This window comes from Camelus dromedarius, chromosome 11 (genome assembly GCF_036321535.1).
Source record: "Camelus dromedarius isolate mCamDro1 chromosome 11, mCamDro1.pat, whole genome shotgun sequence".
Lineage (NCBI taxonomy): Eukaryota > Metazoa > Chordata > Mammalia > Artiodactyla > Camelidae > Camelus > Camelus dromedarius.
Window position 1 is genome coordinate 17,410,660 of NC_087446.1, and position 18,612 is coordinate 17,429,271.

General features: G+C 34.3%; 2 protein-coding genes across 10 annotated transcripts in view; one reads left to right on the plus strand and one right to left on the minus strand.

The window, feature by feature from the left end:
• Positions 1 to 18,612, plus strand: part of ZDHHC17 (zinc finger DHHC-type palmitoyltransferase 17) — a 328,798-nt gene that overhangs the window by 79,728 nt on the left and 230,458 nt on the right. The window lies entirely within an intron of this gene.
• OSBPL8 (oxysterol binding protein like 8) overlaps positions 1 to 18,612 on the minus strand; it is a 133,766-nt gene that overhangs the window by 77,951 nt on the left and 37,203 nt on the right. For 3 of the 8 annotated variants that reach the window (XM_064491549.1, XM_010988201.3, XM_064491548.1), the window contains 2 exons: positions 17,262 to 17,370; positions 965 to 1,001 (listed from right to left, as the gene is read on the minus strand). In XM_064491549.1, the coding sequence (XP_064347619.1) occupies positions 965 to 1,001; positions 17,262 to 17,303 (79 nt within the window). In that variant the 5' untranslated portion in view covers positions 17,304 to 17,370. Of the gene's footprint in view, positions 1 to 964; positions 1,002 to 6,076; positions 6,116 to 17,261; positions 17,371 to 18,612 lie in introns of those variants that run through there. The other 5 variants (XM_010988200.3, XM_031463101.2, XM_031463103.2 and 2 more) reach the window with 4 other exon arrangements.

Consider the following 18,612-nt stretch of genomic DNA (forward strand, 5'->3'; position numbering starts at 1 on the left):
TTCCTAATTCAATATAATTTCTACATTGGTCTTGAATACAGACAGTCAAAATCTTTGATTTATGATGCAATAATATTTTAATTATTTGGTTTGACTTGAATTCAGTAAATTGAGAGTTTCTTTCTGATTTTTTAAAACCAGAAGATGACACGCTGAGCTACTAACCAATTCTAACTCCTTGGATATTTAAGTTCTTAAGCTTCAGGCTCTTCATCTGCAAAATTTATGTTTTATTAAATGATCTCTGAAGTTTCTTTTACCTCAGTAATTCTATGACTTTTAATACAAAAGTTGCACCTGTCACAAAGCTTTGAATATCTATTCATGGATCTAACTCCCCTATTAATCTATAATGATCCTTAGGGGCAAGGCAAATGTTTTATTCATCGTGTATCCCCCAGAGCTAGCACAGTATCTAGTCAAAAAATACTTTTTTTGACATAAATTTAATGGGTTCATCTTCGAAATCCCCAAGATAAAACATGTTTCACTTATGAAATCACCAAAGTATAAATTTTTTCAGAACCAAATGATCTATTATGTAAAAATTCTGATAAAATAAAACAGTATTTCTCATTTTCACGTGGCAGTGAATTTGCTGTACCATGTCCAGCCTCAAAATAATCGGATCTATGCTTTGTGATGATTGTAGAAAGGATATAATAAAGAAGTATTAATTCATAATTCCTAATTTAGGAATTTCTAAATTATGAATTAGATAACTGGCTAACTAAATAACCCATCCTTAGACATAAAGGATGTAAATATATAAACTATCAATCTCAGATGGACACTGACAATAGATGGGTACTGAATGACCATTTATATTCTTTACTTTGTATTTCAATGCCTAGAAAGAAAAGAAGACTTAATAATCAAAACAGAAACACCATGTGCCTTTCATAACTACACATCAAAGTACTGTCAAGTCTCCAAACATGCCATTCAAACTTTAGCTACTTACTTGATGGCCCAAGGACATCTTTGCTATCACCAAGAAGCTTTTAATGCAGGGTAATTGAGCAGCAAACAAATACAATCCAAACCAGGAAGAAGCAAAATGCATCAGGATTGAAGCAGCAGTGAAACAAAAGGACAAGGAAAATAGCATTAGTTTATAAGTAGAAAGCACATGCATATCAATTCTAATAATCATAATTCGCAAGGAATTTCCTTTTCCACACTTAAAAAGATCTTGGCTTAGGCATTAGCTAATTTTTTTTTTCAATTTTGGAAAATGAACATGGAAAGAGAAATGAAATCACTCAAGTATTTTGTTTTAAAAATTACTCAAGTCAAAAATTATTTTCAATTATAATTCAAGATATGGGTTAGGAGTGGTAAGAATTATTTAGAAATGTAAAGGACAGACAAAAGTTATTTAGTCTTAAAATTTAAGTTGTTTAAAAATATATAACACCCATGCACTATTAAATATTAGTACTGCATGCTGTGAAAGCACTTAACATTACATAGAAATTCAGTGTGTTCCATCTACATAAGGAAAGGAATATTTACTTGGTGCTTATATTATGCCAAGCATTATGCAAAGAGCTTTTACAGACACCAGCAAAGTGAAACAAATTTTTTCTCAAATGGCAAAAAAAAAAAAAAAAAAAGACTACGATTACAACAATAAATTGTATTAAGTCATAAAAAACTTTCTTAGGACCCACTAAATATCAAGTATACAATCTGGAGCTACTGGTCTTAAGGAAGTCAGAAGACCCATTTCTTACATAAATAACTTGCAATCAACTAAAATAAACAGGAAAAAGACAGCTGACTTTTGTCTAGTAACTATTTTAATATACGACATTACAGCAAGTGTGGACAAATGCTTTGGTCTTCCTTGGCAGGAACAGTCCTCAGCTTTCCTTCATTTCCAATACCAAGTATGCAAACATATCAGAACTGAAGTAACAACAAAAAAAATTCCCACTAACGACACATTGCTATTTGGTCTTATTTACCTCCACATAGCTGCTGGGCAGGACCAGTGGGACAGGGCTCAATATTGGAAGAAAAGCCGCAGTATTTAGAGGGGGAATTTGCCACCTAGAGCCTGTCCCGTCCATGCTTGGGTGGGCCATGAGTGGGCTTATAGACATGAAGGATTTGAACCTCTTTTCAAAGGAAAAAAGAAAGAGATTCCATATGCCATCCTGGAGTGCAGAAGTTTTTTAGAGCCTTGAAAATACTTTGTATGATATTATAATGATGGATATCTATGTCATTATACTTTTGTTCAAACTAAAGTGAACTGTGGACTTTGGTGATTATGATGTGTCAAAGTATGTTCATCTTTAGTTTAAAAAAAAATACCACTCTGGTAAACAAAAATAATGACTATGCATATGTGTGGAGAGGGAACATATGGATAATTTCTGTACCTTCCTGTCAACTTTGCTGTAAACCTAAAACTACACACACACACACAGAAAACTCTAAAAACAAGAAAACTCAGGGTAGACATTTTTAGCAAAACTTCGGTTTCAGTTATATACATATATTATATATGTGTGTGTGTGTTTGTTGAATTGTGATGTAAAATGTATTTTTTAGGTCAATAATGTTTGCAAGCCACTACAGTTTTTACACTGGCAAATAAAAGCAAAAGTTAACCTCAAAAATTAATAAAGGGAATGGGAGATCTTAATTGGCTGTGACCAGAGGGGAAAAAAAAAAGGTAGCAGTTGTTTGCTTTGGACTTCTGTTGTCTCCCAGGAGAAAAAAAAAAATCTTGGCCCTTTTGCTTCCCTAAAGTGATGGTTATTTCACAATGCTTAAAATTATGTTCTAATGCCTTTAAAGGGATTTGCTCAATTCATTGTTCTGTAGTTGCCCCATTTAAGCTCATTCTTCTATAAACTGATTTCAGTCTCCCGGATAAACTAAAAAAATACAGCTTTAGTGACAATGAAATAATTGTGCTCAAATCCTTAGTACTGAAATGGCCGTATTACTACAGTTAGCAAGCAAGTGGGAAGAGATTACAGTATGTCTGATAAGGAATCTCTAAAATGGCCCCAGTAATCCCCCCTTCTTGGTGTATAATCCACTCTCCTTGAGCATATACAGGACTTGCTGAATCACTTATAATGAACAGAGTATGTCAGAGGTGAAAGGGTGTCATTAACACGACTATGACTTATATCATATTTGCAGTCTCTCACTCTCTCTTAGATCATCCTGGGGAAAGCCAACTGCTGCGTCATGGCATAGCCTTAGAGAGGCCCATGAGGCAAAGAAACTGAGGTCTGTCAACAAGCCCTAAGTGAGCTTGGAAGTGGATCTCCTGCCTTCTCTGCCTCCCTCCCCCCAGGTCAAGCTTTCATATGAGACTGCAGCAGCCTCTCTCCCCCAGTAGCTCGACTGCAACCACGAGAGATTCTGAGCCAGACATCTGGCAAAGCTGCTCTTAGATTCCTGACTCACAGAAAGTATAATATGATAAATGTTTGTTATTTTGTACTATTTAATTTTGGGATGATTTGTTATATACCAATAAATACAACTAATATAATATTGCAAAATTGAAAGCTAGGAAACTGACAGACACAACTGCAGCAAATTTTACAAATGCTCCCTAGAGATCTTCTAAAAAATCTTCCTGTACTGATATGAATAATTATTAGTTTCCCTACATTTACCTGTAATTTCCTAAAGGAGAGCAGTGGTTCTAACCATATATACATAGCTGGGAGTCTTTAATTTTACAGGGCCAATCATATTTGAAGGTATTGAGCTGGTCTTCTCTTTAGGATAAAAGGTTTAGTTCAGTTTCATTGTACAGTTTTGTATGATATAATTCTCACCATTCTGTTGATTAACAGCTCTGTCATCTGTGCAGCTGTGCTCCTTGCATATTTACTCCCAGAAAATAATCCTTAGCATATATAGCAACTTCTGAATATTTCTTTCAAATTATGCTTTCAATATTATATCCTCAAGCATATCTGTGTCATATAAACCTGATTCTAATGGATTAACCCAGTATTTTTTTTAATTGAGGCACTGAAGTACAATCAAAGTAAATGCTGTCTACTCCTACCATTGGATCTATCACCCATCCATCCATCCATCCATCCATCCAAATATTCATGAGTACCTACTATATATAGACAGGCATCATTTTAGGCACTGAAGGATATAGCAGTGAACAAAATAGACAAAAACCCTGCCCTTGTGGAAGTTACATTCTACTGGGGAAGATAAACAATAACAAATGGTAACATAATAAACACGTAAAAGTTTGTGTTATATTGTGTAGTATTAATACTAAGAAGAAATTAGCAGAGAATGAAGACATATAAAATATTAGGGACGAGCAAGTTAAGGTTTTAGGTAGGATGGCCTAAGAAGGCCTTACTATAAAGTTGACTGAATGAGGGAACTTACCAGAAGGACATAAAACGGAAGAGTATTCTAGGGAAAGGGAGGAGCAAGTGTAGAGTGAGTGGAGGACTGGAATGGGAGCAAGTCTGGAGTTTTTGGGGAATAATAAAAAGGCCAGAGAGGCTGGAGTCAATGCAAGTAGAAGAGCAGCAGGAGATGAAGTCAAAGGTGTAAACAGGTGTAGGAGTTTATAAGACCCACTCAGGACTTTTGTTTTATTCTGAATGAGATGCGGAGCCACAGGATGGCCCTGAGAAAAGGAGTAACATATCCCATTACGTTTTGACAGGATTGCTCTGGCTGCTATGTTGATAACAGACTAGATAGACAGGGGTATAATCAGTTTTGAGGTTGCTGCAATAGCTTAGGGAAGAGATGAAGGAGATGTGGACCAAGATGGTAGCAGTGAGAGAGATAAGTAGCTGAGTTCTGAATATATTTTGAGGGCAGGGCCAACAAAATTTCCAAATAGCCCAAGTATGAGGTAAAAGAAAAAAAGGAATCAAACAATGTTAAGTGTTGGAGTCTGACCACCTCGAAGAACAGAACTGCTATTATCTGAGATAGAAAAGACAGTAAGACGAAATAGTTTACAGGGAGAAATATTAAGTACAGTCATTCCTTGGTATCCACAGAAGATTGGTACCAAAACCCGCCTCCTCTGCAATACCAAAATCTGGGGCTGCCCAAATCCCTTATAGAAAATGGCATAGTATTTGTATGTAACCCATGCATATTCTCCCATATACTTTAAAATCATCTCTAGATTACTTATAATGCCTAATACAATGTAAATACTACGTAAATAGTCTAAATACACTGTAAATGTTATATAAATAGTTGCCAGCATGAGGCAAATTCAAGTTTTGCTTTTTGAAACTTTCTAGAATTTTTTCCCCAAATATTTTCCATCTGCAGTTTGTTGAATCAGTGGATGGGAACCCTTGCAAATGGAGGGTTGACTATATCTCAGTTTGGGAAAGCTTAAGTTTGAAATGCCTGTTAGATATCCAAATCGAAATGCCAAGTAGGCAACTGAACATACAGACCTGTACAGGGAAAGCTTCAGGCTGGTAAGAAAATAGTGTCATTGGGGCAGAGGGTGGGAAGGGATAGACTGGGATTTCAAAATTGTAGAATAGATAAACAAGATTATACTACTGTATAGCACAGGGAAATATATACAAGATCTTACGGTAGCTCACAGACAAAAAAATGTGACAATGAATATATATATGTTCGTGTATAACTGAAAAATTGTGCTCTACACTGGAATTTGACACAACATTGTAAAATGATTATAAATCAATAAAAAATGTTTAAAAAAAAAGATGATTAAAAAAAAAGAAAGAAAAAGAAAATACTGTCACCAAAATAATAACAGTGGTTATCTCTAGAAGGTAGAATTATATGTATCATATTTTTCTGAATTATTTAAATATGCCACATTGGTATGCATTATTTTTATAGTCAAAAAGATTAAACCTATCTACTTTTTGGAAAAAATAAAAACACAATTTTTAAAGTGATCTTTTCAATCTGCATTAGCTATTTTATAATGGAATAATCATCCATGATTAAGTATAGTGAAAAATATATTTTAAGACTCTAACTTGAAATCCTAAAACAAAATACAAAAAATGTTCACATTTCAAACAGAGCACCATATATTACTCACTGTCTCTTGAACTTCAGCAACTTCTGAATATTGCAAGATCTAAAAAAAAGACAAATTTTCTCAGGCGTGATTTAATTTCGTGTACCTGAATCTGAATCTAGAGAGCACCCAGAGTTTAGCAAATGAATTAAGTGGTACATTAATCTTTTAAGAAGCACCAGAAAGAAAAGGTACAATGGTATGTTTACTAGTATGTTTACACTGGAAACTAAACCTTTAAAAAAAAAAAAAAATCCCAAGGCTTCAGGAAATCAGTCAATTTGCCAACCTGTGAAGTCCTCTCTGGCACGTTCTGGGGCTTTTTCACAGTTATCCTCCCTGCATGAATTTAATTCCATCAGTCTTTTTGCCATGGAAGCCCCTTTCCTCTTAGTATCTAAAATACTACTGCTCTGACTTCCTGTCTCCTAGTTCCCTACCTCAACTTTTTCCTCCCACTCAGTGAGTGAGTGACCTTAATCAGTGCTCAATCCTCAACTACTTGTTTTTTCTCTGCCTTCTCTTTCCTGCAGATTCCATTCATACTCAAGGCTCATTTATGACTTTTATTCGGATGACTTCCAAGTTTCTTCTTCAGACTTTGTCCATCTCCAAAGCTTTAGTCCAAAACATTGCTAACTGTATGTTTAGACATTATTGTAAATTAACTTCTGATTGTAAAATTCTGTTAACAAAGGAAGGGCTTAAGCTTGTTTAAACAAGCATCTTTATGTCAAATATCACACTTAGTAACTTCCCTCAGAAACCAGCTTCCATGCCAATTTGCCCAATTCTTTCAGTGGTACCATTTTCCTTTCAATAACTCAGATCTAAACCCTTGAGACATCTAAGATTCTCTTTTCCCCTCAACATCTATCTGATCAGGTCATTAAATTCTGATTAACTTTACCTAGACAATATCTATTGCACATCTAGTCCTTTGGTTCAATACCAACTAGGCCAGATCCACATAACCACATTTCTCAAATTCTGCATCTTCCTTTCAATAGAGGTCCTTGCATTCAGTCTCACTTCACTCATTTATCTTGTATGCTAAATATTGGAATTCAAAAATACAATAAAGACATGGTCTTTACCGCCAAGAAGATGATGACATATTGAAGACTCTGTGTACTGTATAGTAATTCACTGGACATTAAGATGAGTCATCTCCAAACCACCCAATATTACTCATTCTTCAAGCCAGCCCTATCATTAGCAAGTCATTTAACTGTTCTGAAGTTTATTTTCTCCTCTGCAAATATGCAATTATTAAACCTTAAAACTTTCCAAAATTGTTGTGAGGCTAAAAACAGTTTACATGAGTGTACTTTATAGATTTTTGTTAAAGTGGTATACAGACATAAGGCAGAATTACTTAGTAGTACAACAAAAGACAAAGACTGAAAAAGGACCAAGAAGGGAATGATTAACTTACCAATTTAAGCTAATTCCCTAAATTATCACTTGGGCCATGTTGCTTCTCTACTTAAAAACATTTGATAGCACCCATCCTTTAAAAAATAAGCCCTAAGTCCCGATATTTAAATCTTCTGCAATTTGACCCAAATATTCATTCCATAGAAATGTTTTGATTTCCTATGAGATAGCCCTGAAACTCCAAAATTTCACTTATCTAAATTAAGTTGTCATCTACTAAAATTTATTGCTCAGAGTGATCTGTAATGTTCTCCTAACTTTGTTTTTGCTTCCCTATTGACAGATCAAAAGTTCCCTGACCTTGAACGCTCAACTCAAATGGCCAATTCTGCTACCAAAGTTCAAGCTGAAGTTATCTTTCCCCAACTCTTACTTTCTAGTATCAGTTCTTTAACAACACATAATTAGTTATCTCATATGATTTTCTCTATTGCTACCATAAATAAATAAGAATTAAATTATTATGTAACTTTTCCTTAATATTACAATGGCCTACTATAGTGCTGTTAAATAGAACTTTCTGCAATGATGGAAACGGTCTGTATCTGTGTTGTCCAATAGGTACACGTGTCCAATAGCTACATGTGGCTATTAAATTTTTTTTAATGAACTCTATTCATTGACAACTCCTCAAATTAGGTTTCCATCTTAACCTCTCCTGAGTTCCAGCCTCTTAAGGCTATTCCAGTCACTCTCCTGGTACATTCATTCTTCTAATCCTAGAAAAAAATATCACATGCTTGGTAAGGGTTTTCCTGACCTCTCATGCCAGGCATAACAAAGGAATACTACATTCTAGCCAGGCATAACAAATGGATACTCCATTTGTGTCATCACTGTATCTTTCTACCAGGTAGAATTACAGGGGACAGCCCACAGAGCTCCACATGTTCCTAGGGATCTGCAGCTCCATCATCCTGACTAAGGATGTAAAAAGAACCCTCAACTCACTTTTCCCCCAAACCTCAACACTTACACCCTAACCACCACAGTTTGCTTAACAGGCCTGCAAGCTCCACACTTGGCTCTTATCTCTGCCTAATAAGGTACCTTTAGAACTCAATCCAAAAGCCACTTTGTCAGAAGACTTCCATGATTTTCCTAGAAAATAGCAACACCTATCTCCTATTCTGGTACTTGCTATCCTTCTTAGCTTGTTTCATTTTTCATCACAACAATCATCACATAACACAGTATATATCTGTGCATGCTTTTTGTCTTTTTCCAATGGAATATTAGCTCCACTGGAGTAGGAACTTTGTCTATTTTGTTCACTGTTGTATCTCTTAAGACTAAAACAAAGGGTGGCACATGATAGACACTCAATAAACACTGAGTGAATGAACAAATGCATGAATGCAAAAAAAAAGGTTTAATCATTACTATAACCTTAATATCCAGCAAAGAATTTCGTATCTATAATCCACTGAGTTCCTGTTTATTAACTGAATTAAATTCTATTTTGGCAAAAAACAAGTCTTGCTTATCTTTGTATTTTCTGAAATTTAACATTCTTCATGCTTAAAATAGATACATAAAGCACTAATATGGACTAGAATCATAAAATCTGAGTTCTAAGCCTAACTCTATCAATATTCCCTGGTAAATTTGAATAAATAACTTGAATTTAATTTTCTTACTTGTTCATAACATCTGTTATAGTCTTCAAATTCTGTTATACACTAACAATTTAACTTAGAAAATTACCTCATTCCTAAGAACATCCTTAGCTGTAACTTAAAGCATGTTTGTACTTTCTTCCACTATTAGTCTTTGGACATCATATGCCCAAATTCTATTGCTAGAAATTTCCCTGTCTTTTTCTTTAATAATTCTGTCCTTCATAAGCAACACAGTTACAGATTCACCACCAGTTTTTGGTAATGGAGCATAAGCTGTATTTCTTCTGGTATTGGTGGTCTCTTGCCAAGATTAAACCAACCTACTTCATCAAAGTCTTCACATAAAAGGGAAATTCAAAATCAAACAACATGTTGTCACTTGTAACTAATGTCATGCATCTGGTGGAACTACTGGTGAAGGAAGGAAATAGTTATGAAGCAAGAAAAAAGTTAACTATCCACTCAAAGAGTTCAATCCATGACCTTGGCCTTTGACCTCATTGACATTCTCTTCTATATCTAACCTATCCATCCACAGTTACCTGTAAATGTTATGCAATAACAACACAATAGAAACCACATGATCACATCACGATCATGCCAAGTTAGGTAGGATAACTGGTCATGCACATAAATATTTCAGTGTATGATGCTCAATCTTATGATCTGTTTACATAATTTCCAGTTTCAGTCTGAAACAAGAGCTTATATTACTTGGAATTTCATTTTGACCAATTATTTACACAGATACATGAGCCCATATTCTATATTGACTCATGACTGTGATCTGAATTAAGACATAAGAACTGCATAACAAATCTCTTTCTTTCTAAAATTCTATTCTATTTCTAACAAATCATTGATTAGTATATCATGTTGTTCGGTATCAAGCCACAGGCAAGACTGCTAATAATAATATAAAAACGTCAACCTCCATGACTCATAATATCTACCACATACAAAAATGCAGTTAGCAACTGCTCTCTATACCTCAGTAACTATATGGTGCCTAAATGCCAAAAAATTCACCCCAGATAGAAAAGTCAAAATTAGTTACAGGAGGACAAAACTTGGCATTAAGTAAAACAGATCATGATCACACAGTTTTCAAAGTATATATTATATTTGGTAATGTATATAAAAACTTTAAGGGGATGTTTAAAAGGCTAGGTGTAATACAGATCTGTTTATAACATAAAAACATTAGCCTTACATTCAGTGACAAGATTAACAGACTTAGAGTATCTGCATTTGAATCCTAACAGACCCCAGTGACTAGCTTATGTGATCTAAGGAAAATCACTATCCCTTTTGGAGCCTCAGTTTTTTTATCTCTAAAGACAGAGTAATATCTACTTCACAGCACTATGGAGAGGATCAAATGAGAAAGTGTGTGAGACACCAAGCCCACGTGAGGCCACATAGTAAGTCTGCAAAATATTATGTTTTTTCTCTCCACACCAATACAGTAACCTAAATATGGAAAGTGAAGATTTTAGAAATCTAGGAAAAAAGCAAGATTCAGAAGGAACATATTTTCTGTTCTGCCACTGCAACCCTACAGGTTTTAAGCGGCTTTTACCTAGATTACACACTGCATGCTAACTTGGTCCCCGGGCTAACCACCTCTAATTCTATGGTTCTCAACCTTAGCTGTGCACTGAAATCACCTGAGAGACTTTAAAAATTACTCATGTCTGTGTCTCACCCTCTGAGAGTCTAATTCACAAGAAGAGAGACAATCAGACATTATGTGCCTCCTGAAGGTAAAACACAACACCATCAATGAAGAATTCTTGTCAAAAAAAATTGAACCTGAATCTGAGCAAGCCTCAGATTAGAATTATGTAATGACTAACTTGTAAGAAATATAATTGAAAACCATACTAAACAATCACCGTGGGGGAAAATTCAGATTTTAGGAAATGCTACAGGATAAAGTACTTTATCTCTCCAATAAATTGAAAAGGGAAATTAAAAATTGAAAAGGAAAAATTAAAAACAGATGCAGGAGAGACATTAAAGATTAAAAACAACTTAAGTGACTTATCAACAAAGTCCAACACAAAGATAATAAAAAGAATATAAAGTAATTAGGGACATTTAAGCATTGACTAGTTATTTGATTATATTAAGGAATTATTCATTTTTAGGATGACAATAATATTTATGGTTAAAGTTTTTTTTAAGTCTTTATATTTTAGAGATATATAACTGAAATACTTATTAATAAAATGATGTATCTGGAATTAGCTTAAAAAAATATGGGATGGAAAGGTAGGTGGAAGTGCACATGAAACAAGATTGACCTGAGATGATAACTACCGAAGATGGGTGATGGGTACGCAAGGATTATACAGCTGTGAGTATGGGCATGCAAACTAATGGAATTGCTCCAATTTTTGGTAACTTTGAGTGAGTGAGTCATAGTTTTTAAATGTTGCTATTTTTGTTCTTTTATTTAAATACAGTTGACCCTGTATTTTTTTAAATATATTTGAAATTTTACATAATAAAGAGTTCAAGGAAGATAACATCTATTAACATTCTTAAATATTTGATTAATATAAACTGTTACTGTTAGCAAGACTGGGAAGATGAAGCTATTTTAATATAAGAGATAATGAGTATGTAGGTGATAAATTAATGACTAAAATTTCTAGTTATTTTATTACTTCACATATGATCTCTGCAACCTAAGAATTTACATAATTTAGGACCTCAATCTAACTGGCAACTCCCCAGGTGAGATGTCCCACCAGACTACCAACTTTGGATTATTTGGCAATAGGACCCACTCCACTAGACTGGGGTGCACCAGAGGTTAGTACTATGACTGTGGTAGGCAGAAAAACTGCCTCCAAAAGATGTCCACATCCTAATCCCTGGAACCTGTGAATATTACCTTACATGATACAAGGGACTTTGCAGATGTGATTAAGTTAAAAATCTTGAGACAGGACAGTTATTCTGGACCATCTGAGTGGGCCCAATGTAATCAGGAGGGTCCGCATAAGAGGGAGACAGGAAGGTAAAGGTGAGTAGCACGAGAGATGCGACAACAGAAGACAGAAGTTCAACTATCGGGAAGAAGGAGCCATGAGCCAACGGATGAATGCAATTTCTAAACACTGGTAAAAAGAAATGGATTCTCCCCACAGAACCTCCAGAAGGAACACAATATCTTGCTTTTAGAGAAACTCAGTTACCTAAAATGACCTGTGTTCATGCCGAGGCTGGATGACCAGCTGTCAGGGGATAATGCAGATAGAATTCTTACATTAGTCAGGTCATTAGACTAAATCATCTCTTAGTTTTCCCACGAAGACTAAGAGGGGGAAGTAGCCACAGGACTCAGAGGTTTACAAAAGGCTCTGCTGGTAGCATAATCTTTGTTAACAACAAAAAAACAGGCCTCTGTGAGACAATCCTGAAGTACACAAGCATTAGCCAAACACTTAGCAGGCAGGTCTCAGAGCATATTCAAATATTAGATGAACATATGTACCAAATTTGGTGGCCCATTTATCATAGATGAGACAAGAGACTTCACAGCTCTTCTCCACCCATTTCCACTTGGGGTGGGGAATGGGGAACTAACAAGAACAGCCAAGTGCCGAGAATACTTTAAGAGGATTAGTAATTGGCATATGGTTCATTTATCACTGGACTTGAATGCATAATGACTTAAAGGTCAGTTATTGGGAAACCATACTGAAAATACTGTTGTTATAAATATGCTATCACTAGCAACATACAACATACTAAATCAATAATGATAATAATGAAACTAAATTAATAATACAGTTGACCTTCAAACAACACAGGTTTGAACTGTGCAGCTCCACTTAAAGGGGGATTTTTTTAATAGAAAATACTACTGTACTACAGACCAGTGGTTGGTTGAATCACGGATACCAAGGAACCAGGGTTCTGGGTGGAGGGTTGGAGGCTCTACCCATCCCCCTCTCCTCACAATTGTTCAAAGGTCAACTGTATTTAAACAAAAGAACAAAAATAGCAACACTTAAAAACTGTGACCCACTCAAAAATAATATCTGGTATTACCAAAAATTGAGGCAATTCCATTAATTTGCATGCCCATATACACAGCTGTATAATGTTGCCAAATGTTACATATAGTAGCCATACTTCTTAGAATATGATTTAAAGCCCTCAGTAAACTCTAATAACATACTAATTTTACTTTATAAGCACCAAATCACAGTAATCAAGAAGAACTCACCTAGTATGTATTTTAAAATCAAAATCTGAGGAAACTGGGTCATCTCTAGGCCCATGAAGAAGACACTAATTTACAACATTCTGAGAATTAGTAAACTAAATCATCTTTGCAGTTACTTCCACTTCAGAAAACACCTGATTCAAAGTGTCCAATTTAAATTAGAATCTTCAGATTTCCTCAACTGAGAGTCCCTTATACTACTACAAAGATTCAAATGTATTTTTAAAACTTTTATTCTCTTCTAAAAAGTCATTTACATAATCAATTTTTAGTACAACAAAAGGTTTTGACCTCAGACCTTATAAAGTAGTTCCCTCTGGTAAAAGAAATAATATACAAGATATTCAAAATATACGAATATCCTTAAGGTAAGGAACATGCTCAATTTTTTAAAAAATCTAAAGCTGTATTTCACTTATTTAGTTTACCTCAATCTATCAATAAAAATTTGACCCCTACACTTATAGGATTTCTTAGTAGTTGACTTCCAAAGTGATGAGAATTCTGGAGATTTACAAAATATTTTAAGATGTATATTAAATGTACACTTGTGTTCTGAAGTACATTAGTATAGTATAAAGATTCAATCTATATTTTTCAGTATTACCACTTAAAACAAGCAACACTATCTCAAAAATATAACTATACATAACTGGAATAATAAAAGAGCAAATGAATTTTTTAAAAACAGAAAGCATACTCTCATGTAGAAGAAAATCGAATAAACTGACAATAATGTCAGATTGAGTCCAAGCTTTCACAACCTCACACCAAGACTACCATAACAGTCTCTGAATTAATATCTTTATCTTTCACTCCTCCAAATCATCTTATATCTTGCTTCCAGATTGATCTTATCCACCTACATAAAAATATTCAATGACATTCCACTGCCTAAGAATCAAGTTCAAAATCCCTGTCTGGCACTCAAACCTTTCCACAAGTTTGGCCTCTATCTGCCACACTGATCCTTATTCTTGTAAACAACTCTCCCTTCCAATCTACCTTAATTTTGCTACTCATTTTCTGCTGAATAAACCTTGAGCAATTCATTCCCCATTTAGCCTTGCCTCCTGCTATCCTTCCTGCCTAAAATGCTCTCCTTGCTCATTTTCAATCCTATTACCTATGTTGTTCAGAGTTTTGTGTTCTCTTAAGAAAGGTTCTCTACTCCAGTGTACAGCAATAATTCAATTTTCCCAACTTGTAAACTATGCCTTGTTTATGTCCCTCATTTAACACTTAGTAAACGCTATTACTGCCTTATCTACCCTTCCCTCTATCTAGTCTTCCCAAAATAAAGGTAATTCAGACGGACTACATTGTACATCTCTTAGCAACCCTTTCACTGGGCACAGTACTTTGCACAAGACTGCATTAAAAAACAACAACAACAACAACAAAAAAACCTTACTAATAAGAAACCAGTGCATGCAATCAGATTTTTTAAAATACTGCCACCTCATACAGACACACTGCTTTATATTTTCAAAGAACTCTCTGGTTTCACTAGATCATATTGTTCCTGTCAAGTACTCAGAATGAATATGCCTACTTATATATTTTTTATTGAAGTAGAATATTTGCCTCAGTACCTTAGGTAGCAAAAATGAGATTCAGAGAAAGTGTAAAGCCAAAATTACTGAATAACGTAGGGCTTTTTTTCAATGCGTTTTATTGCCTTTCCTGCCTCCTAATTATTTATCCTTTTGGAGAGAAGGCTGAATATTAATAGTTATATTACCAATAATGATTGTAGCTTTTATTTATTGGATATTTAAAATGTTCATAGCTGTATAATAGGCACTTCACAGATACATTACTTCAAAACTCAGAACAACTCTGGGAGGTAGATATTACTATTATCTTTATTTATTAATAGATGAGGAAAATTGGAAACCCTGAGAATTTAATTAATTACCCAGGTCATGTAACTAAGTGACAGAGTTCAGATGATTATAAAGCACAGCTAAACGTCTACAGAGCCCATGTTCTTACTCACTTCTCTTAGATCTAAACAGTAACTAACTTAAGCCATGCAGTTCAAAGGTGATATTTTATAAATAGATAACTCAAAGGTGGACCTCAAGATTAGTTTCAAATGTAGAATAATATTTCAGTAGTTCACACTGAAGTTCTTGGTATTATTGTCTCTAAAACAAGCTACGATACTTTACAGAAGAAACTTCATGAACCACAAGAAGAAAACTGCTCTCGTTACTTTTTAAATAACTTGCTCTAACTTCTCAGTATCAATATAACTTAAAATAAACAATGATTAAAACTTTATCAACATAGTGCAGGTATTCTGGTATAGAATTTAATACTATCTACTTAGTTTACTTTAAAAGGTAACAATAAATTATAAGCAATTCTATTCAGAAAAATAGGTACAGAGTCAACATGTTAGTAGCAAAGTATTCAGAGACAGACAGACGTCAGTTCCACCATTTATACTGTGAGCTTTTAGAGAAGACAATTAACCTTCCTGAACTTATTTCCCTATCTGGAAAAGTAAGGATAAACAAGTGTCTACTTTTAACAGCTGTCGTGAGGACAATCGCACAAAGCATACACTTAGAAACAGCGATTGTTATTACGGTATTTTAGCTCTAAGATTAAAAATATTTCAGTTAAAAATACTTAAGAAAAAGTCCATTAGCTTTAAATAAGAAAATATTTATGGTTAATACCATGTTCCAAGACAAGATTTTAATCTTAACTTTTTTTCTGAAATTAAAGTGAAAACAAAACAACCTACCGTCAGTTTTCCATTTAAAGTCACCATTACAATAACCTTCTTCATAAACCAAGTTACTTCCATGTCCATTTTATTCTCTATTAACAAGTTATCATTTTAAAGTTTAACTTTTTTTTTGACCATTAAAGAAACTAAAACAAGTTTGAACCAGAAATTCAAAAAAATGTTGAGACTAAGTTAACACAAGTAAGCAAAACTGCATTTTGCTATCAATCATTACACTGGCCCTACAGGAGCCTGAACAAAGGACATTCACTAAATTAAAATTTACAAATACTGCAATATGTGACTCTCAACTCCATAGCAATAAGAAAGACAGAAAAGTTGGCCTCCGCATTATTTCAACAATATAATTTTGTCAAAGAATCTACCACATCACAAATCACAGAGTTATCAGCTGACTACATGTTACCCACTGGCACCATTACTTTAAGTAATCCAAACATCCCTAATAGTCTATAAATCAATATTTAATGGAATCTCTATAAATAGAACAGGAGGATTGAAAATTAAATTACTTGCTTTTGTACAGCGACAAATTATCATTTAATCTACCCTACTGGTGAATTTTTGCTTTTTTTTTTTTAACTTATTGGATAAGGTACACTTAACTGCTACCCTTACCTATTTGTTTTAATTTCAGAATACAATTCAATCATAATCACAAGGCAGTAATATTTAAATCTTTATACTCTTATAGAAGTATATGTGGCAACTGCTCTTAATTCTTAATTATTTTAACTGTTCATTCTGTCCACCTATGCATAGCTGCATATGATTTGAGATTTGCAGGCATTTAATTCCCTCAACTATTAACACCCTGTTAATTTCAGTAAGACAAAAAGTTTTTTGAGGAAAACATAAACACAAACTATTATATCAGTATGTCTTATACTATTTGACTGGGAAAGCAGGGAAGGCAGGTGGTAAAGTGAAGGCAGGTAGGAGATGGAACAGAAATAGCAGAAAACTGGGTTATACTTCAACAAGCTTTTAACTATTTGTAATTTTTATATCAACAGAGGAGTTAAGGTATTATTTTACAATATTTTTAAAAAATTTGTTTTAAACATATCTTTAAAATAAAATGATGGCTTACATCAAACACTTTACAACTGTTGTATTTGAACCACTTACCAAAGTTCGGTCAGGTTCTCCATCTGCCAAACTTGCCTCCATAGTGAAAGAAGATAGGTTTACGCTTCTCTTTCCATTAATGTTTAGCCATCTTGTATATCTGGAAATCCTAGAAGAAAATTGTATATATCAGTTCTGGTATAAAACTGTGATAAGTGGAAAATAAATCATTAAGTTTATAAGGAGGGAGAAATCATTTTAGGCTGAGGTTACAGGGAAATCCAATAATGGAAAAACAAAATAAAACAGATTCTGACACGGACTTTGAAGAATGGTAAAAGTTCAGGAAAGATAAAAGAAAATATTCCAAGTGAAGAGGAATAGCAAGAGCAAGGTTAAAGATATGAGACTACTTAAAATTTGAAAAGATGCTTACATCTACTTATAATTAAGGAAATAAAATTAGATTTTTTTCATTATGACATTGGCAAAAACTAAAAAGTGTGCTAATATTCAACACTGGCAAGAATGTAGGAAAACAGGTGTTCTCATATACTTTGTGATAGGAATATAAGCCAGAACAATTTAAAACATATACACTCTTTAAAAATTGAAGTATGTCAGTTACAATGTGTCAATCTCTGATGTACAGCATAGTAACTCAATCATACACATATTCATTATTATATTCTTTTTCATTAAAGGTTACCACAAGATACTGAATATAGTTTCCTGTGTTCTACAGAAGAAATTTTTTATAAACATATACACTTTAATCCAGCAATTTCAAGGCTAAGAATTATCCCACAATTATACAAACATACAAAGATATATAAATAAACACATCCAACAAAGTACTAGTAACCTCTCTAATAATTCTTCCTGAAAACAGCTGACTAACTAAACCAAAATCAAGACATCAGTAGACTTCTAGTTATTTCTTGGAGTTCCAAATGCCTTTTGTTTTTGCAAGTATAAAAGGCTGCACTGAAATAAAACTAAAGGATGACCCATTCAGTGGGTATGAGTCAACCTCTCTCCCCAGTCAATCCTGTCATTGCCCAATGGGCTCATGAACAAAGTAGCCATGGTGGTAGGGATGGAGGTTATGCATAGGTTCAGCAATATGGACCTCCATTCACCAAGACCACCCTGGCTACTGCCATTGCTGAGTGCCAAATCTGCCAGCAGCAGAGACCAACACTGAGTCCCCAATATGGCACTATTACCTGAGGTGCACAGTCAGCTACCTGGTGACAGGTTGATTACACTGGACTTCTTCCATCATGAAAGAGGCAGTGTTTTATTCTTACTAAAATAGACACTCTATGTATAGATTTGCTTACCTGCAAAAAACGCTTCTGCCAAAACTATTCTCCATGAACTTACAGAATGCCTTATGTACCCATCC